Source organism: Coregonus lavaretus, assembly GCF_964263955.1.
Source record: "Coregonus lavaretus genome assembly, chromosome: 9".
In the NCBI taxonomy this organism is placed as follows: Eukaryota; Metazoa; Chordata; class Actinopteri; order Salmoniformes; family Salmonidae; genus Coregonus; species Coregonus lavaretus.
The window spans coordinates 26,565,695-26,586,141 of NC_139996.1; the positions used below are offsets into that span (position 1 = coordinate 26,565,695).

The 20,447-nt window shown below is 45.3% G+C and overlaps 1 protein-coding gene across 1 annotated transcript in view; it reads left to right on the forward strand.

Annotated features, from left to right (window-relative positions):
* The window catches only part of kcp (kielin cysteine rich BMP regulator), a gene marked incomplete at both ends in the record, with an annotated part of 58,364 nt that overhangs the window by 18,690 nt on the left and 19,227 nt on the right, over positions 1-20,447 (forward strand). Inside the window, 28 exons of the mRNA XM_084169260.1 lie at positions 1,194-1,287; positions 1,400-1,479; positions 1,647-1,732; positions 1,820-1,898; positions 2,072-2,171; positions 2,264-2,349; positions 2,553-2,646; positions 2,761-2,907; positions 3,003-3,109; positions 3,202-3,295; positions 3,392-3,565; positions 3,687-3,769; positions 7,669-7,762; positions 7,857-8,039; positions 8,220-8,390; positions 8,524-8,697; positions 8,813-8,895; positions 9,265-9,355; positions 9,533-9,615; positions 14,622-14,795; positions 15,000-15,179; positions 15,351-15,481; positions 15,625-15,791; positions 15,912-15,994; positions 16,088-16,181; positions 16,296-16,469; positions 16,747-16,829; positions 16,938-17,058. Coding sequence (XP_084025386.1) covers positions 1,194-1,287; positions 1,400-1,479; positions 1,647-1,732; positions 1,820-1,898; positions 2,072-2,171; positions 2,264-2,349; positions 2,553-2,646; positions 2,761-2,907; positions 3,003-3,109; positions 3,202-3,295; positions 3,392-3,565; positions 3,687-3,769; positions 7,669-7,762; positions 7,857-8,039; positions 8,220-8,390; positions 8,524-8,697; positions 8,813-8,895; positions 9,265-9,355; positions 9,533-9,615; positions 14,622-14,795; positions 15,000-15,179; positions 15,351-15,481; positions 15,625-15,791; positions 15,912-15,994; positions 16,088-16,181; positions 16,296-16,469; positions 16,747-16,829; positions 16,938-17,058 — 3,310 coding nt within the window. The remainder of the gene's footprint in view (positions 1-1,193; positions 1,288-1,399; positions 1,480-1,646; positions 1,733-1,819; positions 1,899-2,071; positions 2,172-2,263; positions 2,350-2,552; positions 2,647-2,760; positions 2,908-3,002; positions 3,110-3,201; positions 3,296-3,391; positions 3,566-3,686; positions 3,770-7,668; positions 7,763-7,856; positions 8,040-8,219; positions 8,391-8,523; positions 8,698-8,812; positions 8,896-9,264; positions 9,356-9,532; positions 9,616-14,621; positions 14,796-14,999; positions 15,180-15,350; positions 15,482-15,624; positions 15,792-15,911; positions 15,995-16,087; positions 16,182-16,295; positions 16,470-16,746; positions 16,830-16,937; positions 17,059-20,447) is intronic.

A 20,447-nucleotide genomic window follows, 5' to 3' on the forward strand; every position in this document is an offset into this window, starting at 1 on the left:
TTCCTACCTCTCTCTCTTTTCTCCTGTCTTAATCAGTCTTTTTTTTTCTTTCCCCCGCCTCTCTGTCTACTGTCTTTGTCTCCTCTGGTTTCTTTCCCCCTCTCTCTCTTAATTGTTTCTGATGGCATCCAGCCAACACACACACAGTCAGTCACTTTTATGCAGACACAAACACTCACTCATACACTCTTTGATCTTTCTGCGTTGGCCTGCATGCTCGGATGAGTGGCGGAAATGCTTCCTGGCACAGTTGGTGGGCAGCCTCACACACGCACGCACGCACGTACACACACACATACACACACACACACACACAAACTGTTACTCTGACAAGTCAATCGTGTGTTAATGTACTCACCGGGACAGTCTCTAACTCTGTACCACCGCAGGCCCCTCTGTTTATGGTCACAGCCGTAAAACATCTGTGTGTGTGTGTGTGTGCATGTGTGGGTGTCTATGTGTGTGCTATATGAGCAGCATTCTGTTGTGTCATTACTAAAGAGGAAAGCCAGATGTTCTCCTAACTGACCTGGAGAGGGAGGGAGAGGGAGGGAGGGAGGGGGAGGGAGAGGGAGGGAGGGAGGGAGGGGGAGAGAGAGGGAGGGAGAGAGAGGGAGGGAGGGAGGGAGGGAGGGAGGGGGGGGAGAGGGAGAGGGAGGGAGGGGGAGGGAGAGATAACACACACTCCAGTAACCAGGGTATTATTTCTTCTTAGATAGGTCTGATTGTTTGTCAGATTAGTAGATACAGCTGACAAATAGACTGCTCTGAACAGGAGACACTTCATGGAGAGTGCTGCCCTAGCTGTAGAGGTTTGTATAATTCATACACTCTGTCAGAAGAAATTGTGTGTTCTTATTACTGACATATGCATTTATTTGTGATGGGGTGTCTGTAGGTTGTATCCATACAGGCATCCGTTACCACCACAGAGCTAAATGGAGACCATCAGAAAACCCCTGTAGTCTCTGTTACTGTCTGGTGAGTCTCTCTCTCTCGCTCTTTTTCTCTCGCTCTTTCTCTCTCGTTCTTTCTCTCTCTCTCTTTTTCTCTCTCTCTCATCCTCTCTTTCTCCTTCTTTCTCTCTCTCTTTTGCTCTTTCTATTTCTCATAATCCTCTAGAGATGGCTTCATGTGCTGACAGGAATTTACTTTTACTGTAGATTAATTTCCTGACCTTTAACTTTTGCCAGGAGGGTGTTGTTAAATGTGAGACAGAGAGGTGTAGCCCTCCATGTCGGAACCCCGCCTCCCCACCACCCAATACCTGCTGCCCAGTCTGCCATGGTGAGACACCCGCTTTGCATGTGCGTGTGTGTGTGTGTGCGCGCGCATGTGTGTGTGTGTGTGTGTGTGGAATTGAGTATACAGTGACAGTGTGTGTTTATGTGTGTTTCAGGTTGTGGAATGAATGGCCAGGACTTCCTGAATGGAGCCCAGGTCCCTAGTGTAGACCGCTGTCAGGAGTGTGTGTGTGTGGTAAGACTTTGAGAGAGCTCTGTCTCTGTAAGTCGCTCTGGATAAGAGCGTCTGCTAAATGACTAAAATGTAAATGTAAATGTATGTCAAATATTTGTGCATACAGTATGTCTAAAACGGACCCTGAAGTGTGTGTGCGTGTTTCTCGTCTCTCTCTCTCTCCTCAGAATGGAGATGTCCACTGCTCGCCTCGACCCTGCCCCGCCGTTTCCTGTCCGAACTCTGTCCGTCGCCCCGGAGACTGTTGCCCACGGTAGCACACACATAAAGCCTCCAGTATCATAGCTGTAGTAGCACATGTAGTTAAAAATGCATCACCTTTCGCCTGTGTGTGTTATAGGTGTGAGCAGTGTGAGTATGACTCTCAGGTGTTGATGTTCCCCTCCAGGACAGATCCCTGTCTCCGCTGCCATTGCTCTGTGAGTACTGACTATGTGTGTGGATGTGTTCAAGTCGGGAATCAGTATGGCCACAACAAAAAAGTGACATATTGGAAGTATATGAATAGGCTGTTGAGGTGTCATTTGATGTGTTTCTCTCTCTCCTATAGGCTGGAAAGTTGTCATGTGATATGTTTCTCTCTTACCAATAGGCTGGAGAGGTGTCATGTGAGCGTATGGATGCATCATGTCCTCCTCTGCGTTGTAGCCACCCTGCCAAGCCTAGAGGACAGTGCTGTCCCACCTGTGATCGTGAGTTCAGCCGTCCGCAGTCTTCACACTCTATCTTCTAACCTTCACCACTATCTACCCCATCGGATCTCTTTGTGTGTGTGTCTTTGCAGAATGTGAGTACGAGAGGAGAGTCTACGTTAATGGTAACGTTTTTAACCCAGCTGGAAGTGGACCCTGTGTCCAGTGCAGCTGCAAGGTGGGTCTGAACACACACACAGATATACAGTGGGGGAAAAAAGTATTTAGTCAGCCACCAATTGTGCAAGTTCTCCCACTTAAAAAGATGAGAGAGGCCTATAATTTTCATTATAGGTACACGTCAACTATGACAGACACACACATTCATGCACATACTAATGAACAATATGTAAGTTCTCAGTGTGTGTGTGTGTGTATCAGGGTGGAAATGTGAGGTGCCAAGAGGAGAGGTGTCCTCCGGTCCAGTGTTCCAACCCCATCATCGACCCCCAGTTCTGCTGCCCCATCTGCAATGGTACCACACACAACTGAATATTATTTTGCAACAATAATAACTTCCTATACATACAGAGATAAAGACAGGAATATATCTTAACTTTATCAATCCTTCACCCCCCTCTCTCTATAGTGTGTGTGTTGGAGGGGTTGGAGTATGAGGAGGGTTCTCAGTGGCAGGCTGAGGGCTGCTCCAGCTGTACCTGTCTAAACGGAGAAGTGGTGTGTACACACACACACTGTCCCCCCACCGCCTGCACACACCCCACCAAGACCACCGGTAAGACTGTGTGAGTGTGCATGTCTGTCTGTGTGTATTTATTTGAAATGGCTATCTTTCTTTTCCATTCTATTGTCTTTTTCCTCTCTCTCTAGGTTCGTGCTGTGCAGAGTGTGAGCGCTGTACCTTCAACCAGCGTATCTATAGAAACAGACAAACCTTTACACACCCCGACCAGCCTTGTCATACCTGCACCTGTCTGGTGAGAGGACACACACACAGGCAAACATACACACAAACATAACATACTGCAACATAGAATTGCATAACATGGTCCTACCCCCCACTCCCCAGGAAGGTACAGTGCAGTGTGTGAGGAGAGCCTGTCCCCCCCTGAACTGTTCCAACACACACACACCGCATAGAGAGTGCTGCCCTAAATGCCCAGGTACTCTTCGCCTAAAACACACACACATATATTAACCTTGTAAATGCAAAACACATGGGTTTTCTAAGTGTATTTCTGCCTGTGTGTTTGTTCCAGACTGTTCCTTTGAGAATCGTGTGTTTGTGGACGGCGAGGTGTTCCCCAGCCCGGTGAGTGCGTGTGAGGAGTGTGTGTGTGTGTCAGGGAGGGTCAACTGCCACGCATCAGAATGCCCCCGGCCTCACTGCACCACCCCCCTCCCAGGGACCTGCTGCCAGAACAACTGTAACGGTACACACACACCCACACACACAGACACAGACATACACAGACATACACACACGTGGGCATACACACACACACATATGTATAGTGTCAAAACATGTCTAAGTAAATAACACCCTTTTTGCAGGGTGTAGCTACGCTGGGAAAGAGTACCCCAACGGACAAGAGTTCCCCCATCCCACTGACAACTGCAGGACCTGCCACTGTATAGTAAGAACACACACATCACCACCATCAATGTTGAGGGTTATCCGTAATCCAGTGTTTTGCCCATTCTAAAATTGCCATCCTACTGTAGCTCAAGGTTTGTGTGACAGTCCCGTGTGCCTACAACCATGAAACTGTTAAAATCAAATCAAATCAAATCGTATTTGTCACATGCGCCGAATACAACAGGTGAAATGCTTACTTACAAGCCCTTAACCAACAATGCAGTTTTAAGAAAAATAAGTGTTAAGTAAAAAATAGATAACTAAAAAATAAAAATAACAAGTAATTAAAGAGCAGCAGTAAAATAACAGTAGCGAGGCTATAAACAGGGGGTACCGGTGCAGAGTCAATGTGCAGTGGTTAGTCAATGTAATTGAGGTAATACAGTTGAAGTCGGTAATGTACAAACACCTTAGCCAAATAAATGTAAACTCAGTTTTTCACAATTCCTGACATTTAATCCTAGTAAAAAATGCCCTGTTTTAGGTCAGTTAGGATCACCACTTTATTTTAAGAATGTGAAATGTCAGAATAATAGTAGAGAATGATTTATTTAAGCATTCTTTCATCATATTCCCAGTGGGTCAGAAGTTTACATACACTCAATTAGTATTTGGTAGCATTGCCTTTAAATTGTTTAACTTGGGTCAAATGTTTCGGGTAGCCTTCCACAAGCTTCCCACAATAAGTTGGGTGAATTTTGTCCCTTTCCTCCTGACAGAGCTGGTGTAACTGAGTCAGGTTTGTAGGCCTCCTTGCTAGCACACGCTTTTTCAGTTCTGCCCACACATTTTCTATAGGATTGAGGTCAGGGCTTTGTGATGGCCACTCCAATACCTTGACTTTGTTGTCCTTAAGCCATTTTGCCACAACTTTGGAAGTATGCTTGGGGTCATTGTCCAGTTGGAAGACCCATTTGCGACCAAGCTTTAACTTCCTGACTGATGTCTTGAGATGTTGCTTCAATATATCCACATAATTTTCCTTCCTCATGATGCCATCTATTTTGTGAAGTGCACCAGTCCCTCCTGCAGCAAAGCACCCCCACAGAATGATGCTGCCACCCCCCCGTGCTCCACGGTTGGGATTGGTGTTCTTCGGCTTGCAAGCTACCCCCTTTTTCCTCCAAACATAACGATGGTCATTATGGCCAAACAGTTCAATTTTTCTTTCATCAGACCAGAGGACATTTCTGCAAAAAGTACGATATTTGTCCCCATGTGCAGTTGCAAACCGTAGTCTGGCTTTTTTATGGTGGTTTTGGAGCAGTCGCTTCTTCCTTGCTGAGTGGCCTTTCAGGTTATGTCGATATAGGACTCGTTTTACTGTGGATATAGATACTTTTGTACCTGTTTCCTCCAGCATCTTCACAAGGTCCTTTGCTGTTGTTCTGGGATTGATTTGCACTTTTCACACCAAAGTATATTCATCTCTAGGAGACAGAACGCGTCTCCTTCCTGAGCGGTTTGACGGCTGCGTGATCCCATGGTGTTTATACTTGCATACTATTGTTTGCACAGATGAACGTGGTACCTTCAGGCATTTGGAAATTGCTCCCAAGGATGAACCAGACTTGGGGAGGTCTACAATTTTTTTCTGAGGTCTTGGCTGATTTCTTTTGATTTATTCCCATGATGTCAAGCAAAGAGGCACTGAGTTTGAAGGTAGGCCTTGAAATACATCCATAGGTACGCCTCCAATTGACTCAAATGATGTCAATTAGCCTATCAGAAGCTTCTACAGCCATGACATCATTTTCTGGAATTGTCCAAGCTGTTTAAAAGCACAGTCAACTTAGTGTATGTAAACTTCTGACCCACTGGAATTGTGATACAGTGAATTATAAGTGAAATAATCTGTCCGTAAACAATTGTTGGAAAAATTACTTGTGTCATGCACAAAGTAGATGTCCTAACCGACTTGCCAAAACTATAATTTGTTAACAAGAAATTTGTGGAGTGGTTGAAAAAATAGTTTTAATGACTCCAACCTAAGTGTATGTAAACTTCCGACTTCAACTGTACAGTCGTTGTCAAAAGTTTGGAGAATGACACAAGTATTGGTCTTCACAAAGTTTGCTGCTTCAGTGTTTTTAGATATTTTTGTCAGATGTTACTATGGTATACTAAAGTATAATTACAAGCATTCCATGAGTGTCAAAGGCTTTTATTGACAATTACATTAAGTTTATGCAAAGAGTCAATATTTGCGGTGTTGACCCTTCTTTTTCAAGACCTCTGCAATCCACCCTGGCATGCTGTCAATTAACTTCTGGGCCACATCCTGACTGATGGCAGCCCATTCTTGCATAATCAATGCTTGGAGTTTGTCAGAATTTGTGGGTTTTTGTTTGTCCACCCGCCTCTTGAGGATTGACCACAAGTTCTCAATGGGATTAAGGTCTGGGGAGTTTCCTGGCCATGGACCCACAATTTTGATGTTTTGTTCCCCGAACCACTTAGTTATCACTTTTGCCTTGTGGCAAGGTGCTCCAGCATGCTGAAAAAGGCATTGGTCGTCACCAAACTGTTCTTGGATGGTTGGGAGAAGTTGCTCTCGCTGTGTTCTTAGGCAAAATTGTGAGTGAGCCCACTCCCTTGGCTGAGAAGCAACCCCACACATGAATGGTCTCAGGATGCTTTACTCTTGGCATGACACAGGACTGATGGTAGCGCTCACCTTGTCTTCTCTGGCAAGCTTTTTTCCGGATGCCCCAAACAATCGGAAAGGGGATTCATCAGAGAAAATGACTTTACCACAGTCCTCAGCAGTCCAATCCCTGTACCTTTTGCAGAATATCAGTCTGTCCCTGATGTTTTTCCTGGAGTGAAGTGGCTTCCTCTTAACACCAGGCCAACTGCCCTTCTTGACACCAGGCCATTCTCCAAAAGTCTTCGACTCACTGTGCGTGCAGATGCACTCACACCTACCTGCCTGCTGCCATTCCTGAGCAAGCTCTGCACTGGTGGTGCCCCAATCCCGCAGCTGAATCAACTTTAGGAGACGGTCCTGGCGCTTGCTGGACTTTTTTGGCCCTGAAGCCTTCTTCACAACAATTGAACCTCTCTCCTTGAAGTTCTTGATGATCCGATAAATTGTTGATTTAGGTGCAATCTTACTAGCAGCAATATCCTGGCCTGTGAAGCCCTTTTTGTGCAAAGCAATGAGGATGGCACGTGTTTCCTTGCAGGTAACCATGGTTAACAGAGGAAGAACAATGATTTCAAGCACCCTCCTTTGAGTCTGTTATTCTAACTCAATCAGCATGACAGAGTGATGTCCAGTCTTGTCCTCGTCAACACTCTCACCTGTGTTAACGAGAGAATCACTGACATGATGTCAGCTGGTCCTTTTGTGGCAGGGCTGAAATACAGTGGAAATGTTTTTTGGGGGATTAAGTTCATTTTCAGGGCAAAGAGGGACTTTGCAATTAATTGCAATTCATCTGATCACTCTTCATAACATTCTGGAGTATATGCAAATTGCCATCATAAAAACTGAGGCAGCAGACTTTGTGAAAATTTATATTTGTGTCATTCTCAAAACTTTTGACCTCGACTGTAGGTAGAGTTAAAGTGACTATGCACAGATAATAAACAGTTTAGCAGAAGCGTCAAAAGGGGGGGTTGAGCAGTTGCCATACGCTCTACCCTCTGTAGTGCCTTGCGATCGTAGGTCGAGCAGTTGCCATACCAGGCAGTGATGCAACCAGTCAGGATGCTCTCAATGGTGCATCTGTAGATCTTTTTGAGGATCTGAGGACCCATGCCAAATCTTTTCCGTCTCCTGAGGGGGAATAGGCTTTGTCATGCCCTCTTCATGACTGTCTTGGTGTGTTTGGACCATGATAGTTTGTTGGTGATGTGGACACCAAGGCCCATACCTTGTGTGTGTTGTAGAATGGTAACGTCCAGTGCTTGATGAGGAGGTGTCCACCGTTGGGGTGCTCCAACCCCAACCTGCTGCCTGGAGAATGCTGCCCCCAATGCCCAGGTACGCAACTACAGGCAGGGACAAAGATTGAGTAATTGAAATTAAAAGTAAATGTATTATTTTATGTCATAAATGATTCTATGTGTCTGTGCAGCCCCCCCTGCTGACTGTGTATATGAGGGTCGGCCCTACAGACACACTGAGCGTTTCTATGACCCCGCTGACCCCTGTCGATCATGCCTCTGCACCAATGGGACGTCTCGATGCCAGCGCAAGCCCTGCCCCCTTGCTCACTGCTCACACCCCATACAGCAGGAGTGCTGCAGGACCTGCGACGGTACGACACTTCTACATAACATGACATTATACTTCATACAGCCTGCATAGCATGACATTGCACTTCACACAGCCTACATAACATGACATTGCACTTCATACAGCCTACATAACATGACATTACACTTCATACAGCCTACATAACATGATATTACACATACAGCCCACGTGTGTGTTTCAGGCTGTCTGTATGAGGGTCGGGAGCGGGCCAACGGCGAGTCGTGGGGTGATGTGTCGGACCCGTGTGGAGTGTGTGTGTGTCGCGAGGGTTCCGTCCACTGTGAGAGGAAACGTTGCCCTGCTGTCAGCTGTCCCTACCCCATACAGAGAGAGTGCTGCCTAGCCTGTGATGGTGAGACACCTTGTGGGATACGGTGTGTGTGTCTTTGTGTGTTTGTCTGTGTCTGTTTGTCTAAATCAGTCCCTGATTAGAGGGGAATGATTAAAACCCTTCTCTCCACCCTTCTCTCGCTCTCTCTCTGCAGGCTGTATGTATGGGGGTAAGGAGTATCCTGATGGCTATGAGTTTCTCAGTGGAGAGGACCCGTGTCGAGTGTGTACGTGTTACGCAGGTGATGTGGTGTGTAGCCAGCTACCCTGCTACCAGGACTGCACACACCCCTACAAACCACCCGGCCAGTGCTGCGGAGAGTGTAACCGTGCGTACACACACACACCTCATACCCACACCATATCTCAGTGTTCCTCTAAGTAACATATTTACAATGTTTCTCCTTTAGACATGGTTTCTATGGCAATGTCTTCCTGTGACAGGTTGTTCCCATGGCAATGTGGTCCTCATCAGCAGCCAGTCCATCCCTGACCCCACTGACCCCTGCTCAGAGTGTACCTGCCAGGTAACACACTATTCAGTGTTTAATACACAATGGAAAGAAAGTATACCCAAACAAGCATCAGCTAAGCTTGAACAAAAAGGGATTCAGGTGCTCAACTGAGGGACTTGAAAATCCCCCAAATAAGTATTATCCCAGTACACTTCGACGGGTGACTGTCCAGGAAAATAAAGGAAAAGGAGCACTCTGTTTCTGCATAGATCTGATTATTTATTGACGGGACATACATTCAGGCTTACGTTTCGGCGTAATCGCCTTCATCAGACACCTATTTGTACTTTGTATGTGTAACTGTAACTTTATTTTTCTCTTTCTCTCGCTCTCCCTCCCGCTCTCTCTCCTCTCTATATCTCTCTCTCTCTCTGTCTGTAGGGTGGATCAGTGAGGTGTGTGAAGATGTTGTGTCCTCCAGCCTCCTGCTCTCATCCTGCCACCAGCCCCTGTGGCTGCCCCGTGTGTGACGGTACTCTACCCACTATAACATGTCTGTCTGTCTGTCTTTCTGTCTGACAGTGACATTAATGTTTTTGTTATGTGTGTATGTCTGCCTGCCTGTGTGTGTGTGTGTGTGTGTGTGTGTGTGTGTGTGTGTGTGTGTGTGTGTGTGTGTGTGTGTGTGTGTGTGTGTGTGTGTGTGTAGGCTGTGTGTTCAAGGGCGGAGCTTACGTTGATGGACAGGTCTTCCCTGGAACCAGAGGAACCTGTGATGACTGCACATGCTCAGTAAGTGGTCATGTGTCAGGGTCAGAGTTCAGGGTGGGGTCAAAGTTAAATGGCTGCGTTGCCTAATTCTCTGCAATCCTCTTTCTGCACATGTGCGAGATTCTCTACTTTACTACTCCTTCCGCTGCCGCAGCATATCAAACACAAGCAGGACTCAGACAGGCAGTCTATATAGCGATGTAATGCTCTTTTTTAAAATCATCATTGCAAACATTGCCTAAGCAGGAAGCAGACAGGGAGTCAAAGTATTAGTGTTCTTTTTTCAGTTTTTAACAGTTGTATGTTATTTGTGGTTAAAACGCAGATTGTTTTTGCCCCAAAGCAGTGTGTAGACTGCACTGTAAAGCCGGATAAGTTCTGGCTACTCATTGAGGAAACCGATTACCTAAACAAAAAATAGTTAAGAAAGTGAAACAGCTGAAGTGAGCAGTACTACCTTCATAGTTTTTTGATTAAGGTATACTTAAATTGAATGCCCCCACTAAGCCACGACTCCAATAATTTCCCAGTGTGCTTTGCCTTTTCGATTGAATTGTAGAGTTACCACCCATGACTGTATTTGTTCTTGACAGAGACATGGTTGTTGTATTCGTTCATTTAGTCCTGTGGCCTTCACCAAGTGAGTTCCTAGGTGAATATTATCAGTTTAATTTAACCATTACATATATCATAAGGCCTTATACAGTGGCCTGAAACTCATAGTTTACAGCCCACATCAGGCCTGCAAGTAGGGTTGCAACATTCCACAAACTTTCCCCAAAACTATTCCAGTAATCTTCCAACCAGGAGTTCTGGAAAACCTGGGAAATGTACCATAATTTTGCAACCCTAACTGTAAAACACATTATGCTGGCTTTCAGTAACGGGTGCAAAAATGCAATTATTGGATTAGTTTAGATTTTTTTTGTATCTTTGTGTAGCATAACATTTAATCAATCAATCACTCAATGTACAGTGGGGAAAAAAAGTATTTAGTCAGCCACCAATTGTGCAAGTTCTCCCACTTAAAAAGATGAGAGATGCCTGTAATTTTCATCATAGGTACACGTCAACTATGACAGACAAATTGAGGAAAAAAAATCCTGAAAATCACATTGTAGGATTTTTAATGAATTTATTTGCAAATTATGGTGGAAAATAAGTATTTGGTCACCTACAAACAAGAAAGATTTCTGGCTCTCACAGACCTGTAACTTCTTCTTTAAGAGGCTCCTCTGTCCTCCACTCGTTACCTGTATTAATGGCACCTGTTTGAACTTGTTATCAGTATAAAAGACACCTGTCCACAACCTCAAACAGTCACACTCCAAACTCCACTATGGCCAAGACCAAAGAGCTGTCAAAGGACACCAGAAACAAAATTGTAGACCTGCACCAGGCTGGGAAGACTAAATCTGCAATAGGTAAGCAGCTTGGTTTAAAGAAATCAACTGTGGGAGTAATTATTAGGAAATGGAAGACATACAAGACCACTGATAATCTCCCTCGATCTGGGGCTCCACGCAAGATCTCACCCCGTGGGGTCAAAATGATCACAAGAACGGTGAGCAAAAATCCCAGAACCACACGGGGGGACCTAGTGAATGACCTGCAGAGAGCTGGGAACAAAGTAACAAAGCCTACCATCAGTAACACACTACGCCGCCAGGGACTCAAATCCTGCAGTGCCAGACGTGTCCCCCTGCTTAAGCCAGTACATGTCCTGGCCCGTCTGAAGTTTGCTAGAGTGCATTTGGATGATCCAGAAGAGGATTGGGAGAATGTCATATGGTCAGATGAAACCAAAATATAACTTTTTGGTAAAAACTCAACTCGTCGTGTTTGGAGGACAAAGAATGCTGAGTTGCATCCAAAGAACACCATACCTACTGTGAAGCATGGGGGTGGAAACATCATGCTTTGGGGCTGTTTTTCTGCAAAGGGACCAGGACGACTGATCCGTGTAAAGGAAAGAATGAATGGGGCCATGTATCGGGAGATTTTGAGTGAAAACCTCCTTCCATCAGCAAGGGCATTGAAGATGAAACGTGGCTGGGTCTTTCAGCATGACAATGATCCCAAACACACCGCCCGGGCAACGAAGGAGTGGCTTCGTAAGAAGCATTTCAAGGTCCTGGAGTGGCCTAGCCAGTCTCCAGATCTCAACCCCATAGAAAATCTTTGGAGGGAGTTGAAAGTCCGTGTTGCCCAGCGACAGCCCCAAAACATCACTGCTCTAGAGGAGATCTGCATGGAGGAATGGGCCAAAATACCAGCAACAGTGTGTGAAAACCTTGTGAAGACTTACAGAAAACGTTTGACCTGTGTCATTGCCAACAAAGGGTATATAACAAAGTATTGAGAAACTTTTGTTATTGACCAAATACTTATTTTCCACCATAATTTGCAAATAAATTCATAAAAAATCCTACAATGTGATTTTCTGGATTTTTTTTTCTCAATTTGTCTGTCATAGTTGACGTGTACCTATGATGAAAATTACAGGCCTCTCTCATCTTTTTAAGTGGGAGAACTTGCACAATTGGTGGCTGACTAAATACTTTTTTTCCCCACTGTACATGCAAAACACAGATATTAAAAACAATTCCAAAAATATCAACCTGCAGTATAGCATGTTGTGAGAAAAGTTAATTTGTTATCATATCTTTACAAAATGTAGTTGGTGTGACTTCTCATTTAGTTTTGAGTCAGTACCACATAAACATTTCAAGTAATAATTACTTTTCATTGACTTTGAGTACAACTTACTACAAGTGTTTGAGTAAAAAATGCCTTGGGGTTTACAGTGTTGGTCCTGATTGTGCTACTGCAATATCCTTAGTTACAACAGAAAGAGAAAGTTGAAACCTACATCCTAAATTTGCCTACAAAATATATATATATATTTTTGGAATGTTCGTTCAAATCGCCTCAGATTTATGTCGGCTGATCAGAAATATGAGGCAGAGACGTAGGCTACATCAGGGTTTCCCAAACTCGGTCCTGGAGCCCCACCTGGGTGCATGTTTTGTTTTTTGTCCTAGCACTACATAGCTGATTCAATTAACCAATTCATAATCAAGCTTTAATTATTTGAATCCGCTCTGTAGTGCTAGGGCAAAAAACTAAACGTGCACCCAGGGGGGTTCCCATGACGAGTTTGGGAAATCCTGGGTTACATCATCATGTCGATCAAATTGGTTGATAGGAAGGGTTCAGAAGAGGGTGAGTAATGTGAAGGGAGGGTGATGTTTACAGTGAGGGAAAAAAGTACGTTTGCCCACTGACAAAGACATGATCAGTCTATAATTTTAATGGTAGGTTTATTTGAACAGTAAGAGACAGAATAACAACAAAAAATTCCAGAAAAACGCATGTCAAAAATGTTATAAATGGATTCGCATTATAATGAGGGAAATAATTATTTGACCCCTCTGCAAAACATGACTCAGTACTTGGTGGCAGAACCCATGTTGGCAATCACAGAGGTCAGACGTTTCTGTAGTTGGCCACCAGGTTTGCACACATCTCAGGAGGGATTTTGTTCCACTCCTCTTTGCAGATCTTCTCCAAGTCATTAAGGTTTCGAGGCTGACGTTTGGCAACTCGAACCTTCAGCTCCTTCCACAGATTTTCTATGGGATTAAGGTCTGGAGACTGGCTAGGCAACTCCAGGACTTTAATGTGCTTCTTCTTGAGCCACTCCTTTGTTGCCTTGGTCTTGGGTCATTGTCATGCTGGAATACCCATCCACGACCCATTTTCAATGCCCTGGCTGAGGGAAGGAGGTTCTCACCCAAGATTTGACGGTACATGGCCCCGTCCAACGTCCCTTTGATGCGGTGAAGTTGTCCTGTCCCCTTAGCAGAAAAACACCCCCAAAGCATAATGTTTCCACCTCCATGTTTGACGGTGGGGATGGTGTTCTTGGGGTCATAGGCAGCATTCCTCCTCCTCCAAACAAGGTGAGTTGAGTTGATGCCAAAGAGCTCGATTTTGGTCTCATCTGACCACAACACTTTCACCCAGTTCTCCTCTGAATCATTCAGATGTTCATTGGCAAACTTCAGACGGGGCTGTATATGTGCTTTCTTGAGCAGGGGCACCTTGCGGGTGCTGCAGGATTTCAGTCCTTCACGGCGTAGTGTGTTACCAATTGTTTTCTTGGTGACTATGGTCCCAGCTGCCTTGAGATCATTGACAAGATCCTCCCTTGTAGTTCTGGGCTGATTCCTCACCGTTCTCATGATCATTGCAACTCCACGAGGTGAAATCTTGCATGGAGCCCCAGGCCGAGGGAGGTTGACAGGTCTTTTGTGTTTCTTCCATTTGCGAATAATCGCACCAACTGTTGTCACCTTCTCACCAAGCTGCTTGGTGATGGTCTTGTAGCCCATTCCAGCCTTGTGTAGGTCTACAATCTTGTCCCTGACATCCTTGGAGAGCTCTTTGGTCTTGGCCATGGTGGAGAGTTTGGAATCTGATTGATTGATTGCTTCTGTGGACAGGTGTATTTTATACAGGTAACAAGCTGAGATTAGGAGCACTCCCTTTAAGAGTGTGCTCCCTATCTCAGCTCGTTACCTGTATAAAAGACACCTGGGAGCCAGAAATCTTTCTGATTGAGAGAGGGTCAAATACTTATATCCCACATTAAAATGCAAATCAATTTATAACATTTTTGACAAATGCGTTTTTCTGGATTTTTTTGTTGTTATTCTGTCTTTCACTGTTCAAATATACCTACTATTAAAATTATAGACTGATCATTTCTTTGTCAGTGGGCAAACGTACAAAATCAGCAGGGGATCAAATACTTTTTTCCCTCACTGTATGTAAAGTAACACACGCGCAGCCTCAGTCAAGAAGTTAGTGTGAAAAATAAAATAATAATTGCTCCATGTCAGTTAGACATCTGATCCAATTAAGTATTTGTGTGTTCATGTTTGCATTGATATGTGTGTGACGGCTGTTGATGCGTTTTCTTGTGTTTGTGTGCATTTACATTTGTGTGTATGTGTGTGTAGAGAGGAGAGGTAGTGTGTGTGAAGCGGAGTTGTCCTGCTGTGTCCTGTCCACACCCTGCGCTGGACGGTTGTGTGTGCGGTGTGTGTGATGGCTGTCGCTTCAACGGACGAGACTGTTCCAATGGAGAGCGCTTCCCGCACCCCTCAGACCACTGTCAACGCTGCACATGCCTGGTACACACATACACCACAAACTTCATACACACATACACTGTGTCTGTATGTGACCAACCTTCGATACTCCACTGAGATAAAACTTAAGGCTTAGACAGTAATGGGGGCTAACACAAATCTTCAGGTCTCTGGAGAGACACAATGTTATTACTGTATTTGCTCTAGTTTTGGTACATGTTTCTATGTGTATGTGACTGTGTGTAGAACGGTGGTGTGGTGTGTGTGTCAGGGTCGTGCCCGCCCGTGTTGTGTGCGCGCCCTGTGGTCCCTCAAGGGGAGTGCTGCCCCATCTGCAGAGGGGTGTGTCTTTACCAGGGGGAGGAGTTTCAGTCTGGGACTTCCTTCACCCCCCCCACTGACTCCTGCTCCACCTGCAGCTGTCTGGTGAGAATACAGCTTTAACTCTTCCCCCTGTCCCTCCCTCTATCTCTTTGAAGTGTCTGTCTATCCTCTTATATCACTGTTTCCCAGTTGTTCCATATTGTGCTATTCCATACCTCTGTCCCATCTTTCTCTCCCTCCATCTTTCTCGCTCTCTCCCCTCTCTCTCTCTAGAATGAAGTGGTGACGTGTCATAAAAAGCTGTGTCCTGTTCAATGTTCCCACCCCCTCCCCTCTGAATCATCCAATGGCTGCTGTCCACTGTGTGAGGCCTGCCTCTACGGGGGTGTGGTCTACTCTAACAGGTAGGTCTAATTCCACACACACACCCTCTGACGCCCACACACACACACACACACACTGTTACCCACTCACACACCTTCACTGTTACGTCTCGCTCCTGTGACAAGCTGGATGTCTGTAAACACTCTCCTCTCTCCCCTAACAGACAAACCTTCACCCCAGCAGCCACACCCCTCACCCCAGGGCTAGCCAATCCCTGTCAGCGCTGTACCTGTGTGAGGGGGAGTGTCACTTGCGTGCCCCTCCTCTGCCCCCCCACCTCCTGCCCCCAACCAATCACACTGCCAGGAGACTGCTGCCCCCAGTGTGCAGGTAAACCCACAAACTGAATGAAAACATGGAATATCTCATGTTTTCCATCCAACTATTTTGCAGGTTAGGGTGCATTAGAGAATGTTGCTATTAAAATCCCTGTGTGTTTGTTTCTCTCAGTGTGTGTATACCAGGGTGAGGAGTACAGTGAGGGACAGCAGTGGACTCCCAGCTCCAACTTCTGCACTACATGTGCCTGTCAGGTCAGACTATACCTCCTCTCTCTTTCCTGCGTGTGTGTTTGTGCAGGTGTCTGCGGCGTATGTGTGCGTATAATGTGTGTGTGTTTGTTCCAGACAGGGAAGGTGCAGTGTGTGGGTCCAGAGTGTCCTAAGCTGACCTGTATGCATCAGCTGACAGAACCAGGAACGTGCTGTCCTCGCTGCAGAGGTAACACACCAGCTTGGGCTTTGTAGTTGCCTTCCCATATATTTAACAAGTTATAGATTTACACAATTTAGCGCACTCTGTGGACGTAAAATGTTGTGTGTGTGTGTATCTCAGGGTGTGTGTATGACAGAGAGGAGCATGCTGAGGGCAGTAGCTGGTTTGCAGACTCTACTCCCTGTATGAGCTGTATGTGTGTGGACGGAGTGACCACCTGCTCGGAGGTCCGCTGTCTGTCCCCCTGCATCAACACCATCACTGTACCTGGGGAGTGCTGCCCTGTGTGTGCAGGTAACTATAATACACACACCCTGTTTACCTTCTGTGTTCCTCTGTTTAGTTCAGTGTCTCTGTGTGTGTTTGGTCAGACTGTGATCAGTGTCTCTCTTTGTGTTTGGTCAGACTGTGATCAGTGTCTCTGTTTGTGTTTGGTCAGACTGTGATCAGTGTCTCTGTTTGTGTTTGGTCAGACTGTGATCAGTGTCACTGTTTGTGTTTGGTCAGACTGTGATCAGTGTCTCTGTTTGTGTTTGGTCAGACTGTGATCAGTGTCTCTGTGTTTGGTCAGACTGTGTGTTTGAGGGCAGAGTGTACGGTCCAGGAGACAGCTTCCACCCTGCAGATGACCCCTGTCACATCTGCACCTGCGAGGTACTACACACACACACACACACACACACACACACACACACACACAGCCTTGAGTCTAGATACAGTATTGTAGCAGGTGATGGTGTTGTCATTGTTTCCTGTGTCCAGGTGATGCCGGATGGAGAGCAGCACCTGAGGTGTTACCGTAAGCAGTGTCCCAGCCTGGTGGACTGTCCTAAAAGCAACATTCTGTTCTCTGGACCAGAACCCTGCTGCCCTGTCTGCGCACGTCAGTACACATACACACACACCAGCTTACACACGCACACAAACTCACACACACACACTCTTTCACTCTCTCTCCCTCACTCTAAGACTTCCAGTAACCTGTGTTAGTGATGCGCGGGTTGACTCATAACGGGTTTAGGGTCATGAAATATTGTGTGGATGAAGGGTGGGTGGCGGGCTGGTTGAATAAAGAAAAACAATACCTTAAAAAAATCAGATGTATCAAATGTACAGTTGAAGTCGGAAGTTTACATACACCTTAGCCAAATACATTTAAAAACTCAGTTTTTCACAATTCCTAACATTTAATCCTAGTAAAACTTCCCTGTCTTAGGTCAGTTAGGATCACCACTTTATTTTAAGAATGTGAAATGTCAGAATAATAGTAGAGAATGATTTATTTCAGCTTTTATTTCTTTCATAATATTCCCAGTGGGTCAGAAATGTACATACACTCAATTAGTATTTGGTAGCATTGCCTTTAAATTGTTTAACTTGGGTCAAACATTTCGGGTAGCCTTCCACAAGCTTCCCACAATAAGTTGGGTGAATTTTGTCCCTTTCCTCCTGAGAGAGCTGGTGTAACTGAGTCAGGTTTGTAGGCCTCCTTGCTCGCACACGCTTTTTCAGTTCTGCCCACACATTTTCTATAGGATTGAGGTCAGGGCTTTGTGATGGCCACTCCAATACCTTGACTTTGTTGTCCTTAAACCATTTTGCCACAACTTCGGGAAGTATGCTTGGGGTCATTGTCCATTTGAAAGACCCATTTGCGACCAAGCTTTAACTTCCTGACTGATGTCTTGAGATGTTGCTTCAATATATCCACATAATTTTCCTTCCTCATGATGCCATCTATTTTGTGAAGTGCACCAGTCCCTCCTGCAGCAAAGCACCCCCACAGCATGATGCTGCCACCCCCGTGCTTCACGGTTGGGATGGTGTTCTTCGGCTTGCAAGCAACCCCCTTTTTCCTCCAAACATAACGATGGTCATTATGGCCAAACAGTTCAATTTTTGTTTCATCAGACCAGAGGACATTTCTCCAAAAAGTACGATCTTTGTCCCCATGTGCAGTTGCAAACCGTAGTCTGGCTGTTTTATGGCAGTTTTGGAGCAGTGGCTTCTTCCTTGCTGAGCGGCCTTTCAGGTTATGTCGATATAAGACTTGTTTTACTGTGGATATAGATAATTTTGTACCCGTTTCCTCCAGCATCTTCACAAGGTCCTTTGCTGTTGTTCTGGAATTGATTTGCACTTTTCGCACCAAAGTACGTTCATCTCTAGGAGACAGAACGTGTCTCCTTCCTGAGCGTTATGACGGCTGCGTGGTCCCATGGTGTTTATACTTGCGTACTATTGTTTGTACAGATGAACGTGGTACCTTCAGGTGTTTGGAAATTGCTCCCAAGGATGAACCAGACTTGTGGAGGTCTACAATTTTTTTTCTGAGGTCTTGGCTGATTTATTTTCATTTTCCCATGATGTCAAGCAGAGGCATTGAGTGTGAAGGTAGGCCTTGAAGTACATCCACAGGTACACCTCCAATTGACTCAAATGTTGTCAATTAGCCTATCTGTCACGAGAATTGTGTTATCTCAATGGTTGCAAGCTTTGAATAATTCCCAGAGGGTGTAAGGCTCTGGTTTAATAATGAATTAAACAAAGTCCCGTTCTGCATTAGGTCAGTCTTTTTATTCATGAGAGCTCTGGCGCTAAAAACACACACAGCATTTTATATGCCTTCACACAAAGGAACTTTGCTCCGCCCACCTTTAGGCAGCCTGTGACTTTCCGCAGTATAGCTTTCAGCTGTTTCTAGGTCCCCCCTTACTATGGAATGTTCGCCTCCAACAGTTTCTACCCATCTTCCCTATTAGTGGTTTTATTGTCTTATAACTCTAACACAGTTTACACATTTATACAGTATCGGGATGGAAACACTTTAGTCATAACTTTACACATACAAATCTTCTATCAATCCACCCTTTGACTACATTTTTCACACTCAGGATAAATGTATTTACAAGCATGATTAACCTCAGAGATTAGTTCTATTAACTACTTTCCAATCATAGGTCTTCTTTTTGAGATTTTCCTTATGACCTTCACACGTCAGACCCAATAAAAGTTGTATCTAATTGCAGGTTATCAGGGTCAAAGTCCTCGTTATACACCAAGCCTGGAGGATCGTTTTTCACATTCCACTGGTCAGAGTCTGGAGTCGGTCCATATCTCATCATCTGTTGAGACACTGCATCCTCCAACGCCTTACTGACCAACCCTCGGACACAGGGAATAAGACAACAACCACACAATACAAGCATACCCATACAGGCAATAACTGCCCCCAAAATTGTGGCTACTATGGTTTTCCATTTCCCAAACATTTCATCAAACCATCCGGTCACAGAGGTTTTGATTCCAGAATTCTCAGCCCACTCCTCGCTTAAAGCTGTTAACCCCATCAGAGCTCTTGCCACAGCAACGTCTGGTGCTGTTGTTGGGGATAAATGTGCAACAATGGCCCCCCACCATTCTACAGACACCGCCCTTTTCTGCCAGCAACATATCTAGAGCCAACCTATTTTGCCAAGTCATGAGCGAGGTGGCGGATAATTGATCTGAGATTCCCCTCACTGCATCTCTAGTCTGGTTCACAAACCGTTGTTGGCTGTAATATATATAATGTATCCAATCCACATTTTTATTGATTGTTACCCACCAAAAGAACGTTGTAGTAAATCCTTCCCCTACTTGATTCATAGCTTTGTATTCTTCTGGTAACCCCCTTGGTATCCCAATTGTATCCATCGAAATAGGGCTATTCTCCTTCTGGTCAAAACTCATCCTACGTCTGTTTAACCCTTTCCTTGGTTTCTGGTGACTAATTCTAACTGGCTGAACCAGTAGAACCGGGGCGCAGGTACCTACCCACCCTTTTGGCATTATCTGCCTTATACAGCCTTTACTGGTACACGCCCACCACACATTGGTTACAGGGGCTGTAAGGTTCAGAATTCTCTCCTGTGCTTCCGAACTGAAGTCAGTCACATTACTACTATTTCCAATTGACAATTCGTGATATCTTTGTTTCTCTTTACCCCCCATCTGGATGTCCAGTCCCGCCCGGTCTCATATCCCCGTCCCCAAGTGTATTTAAACACTTGAGTCCAGGAACAATCCGCCGTGGGGCCCGAACACAAATATGATGGGGGTATTATTCCATTCTGTTGCTTGTTGACATGTACCCCACCCGTTGGCTACGTCCCTAACCCTTATTTTGAATCCTACAGTCTGCCCTTCTCTGACACCTATTTTGTAGGTCACTCGTCCTTGACGGTCGGTATGTCGGGTCGTTTCTCTTTTACTTCTTATCAATGGTGGGGC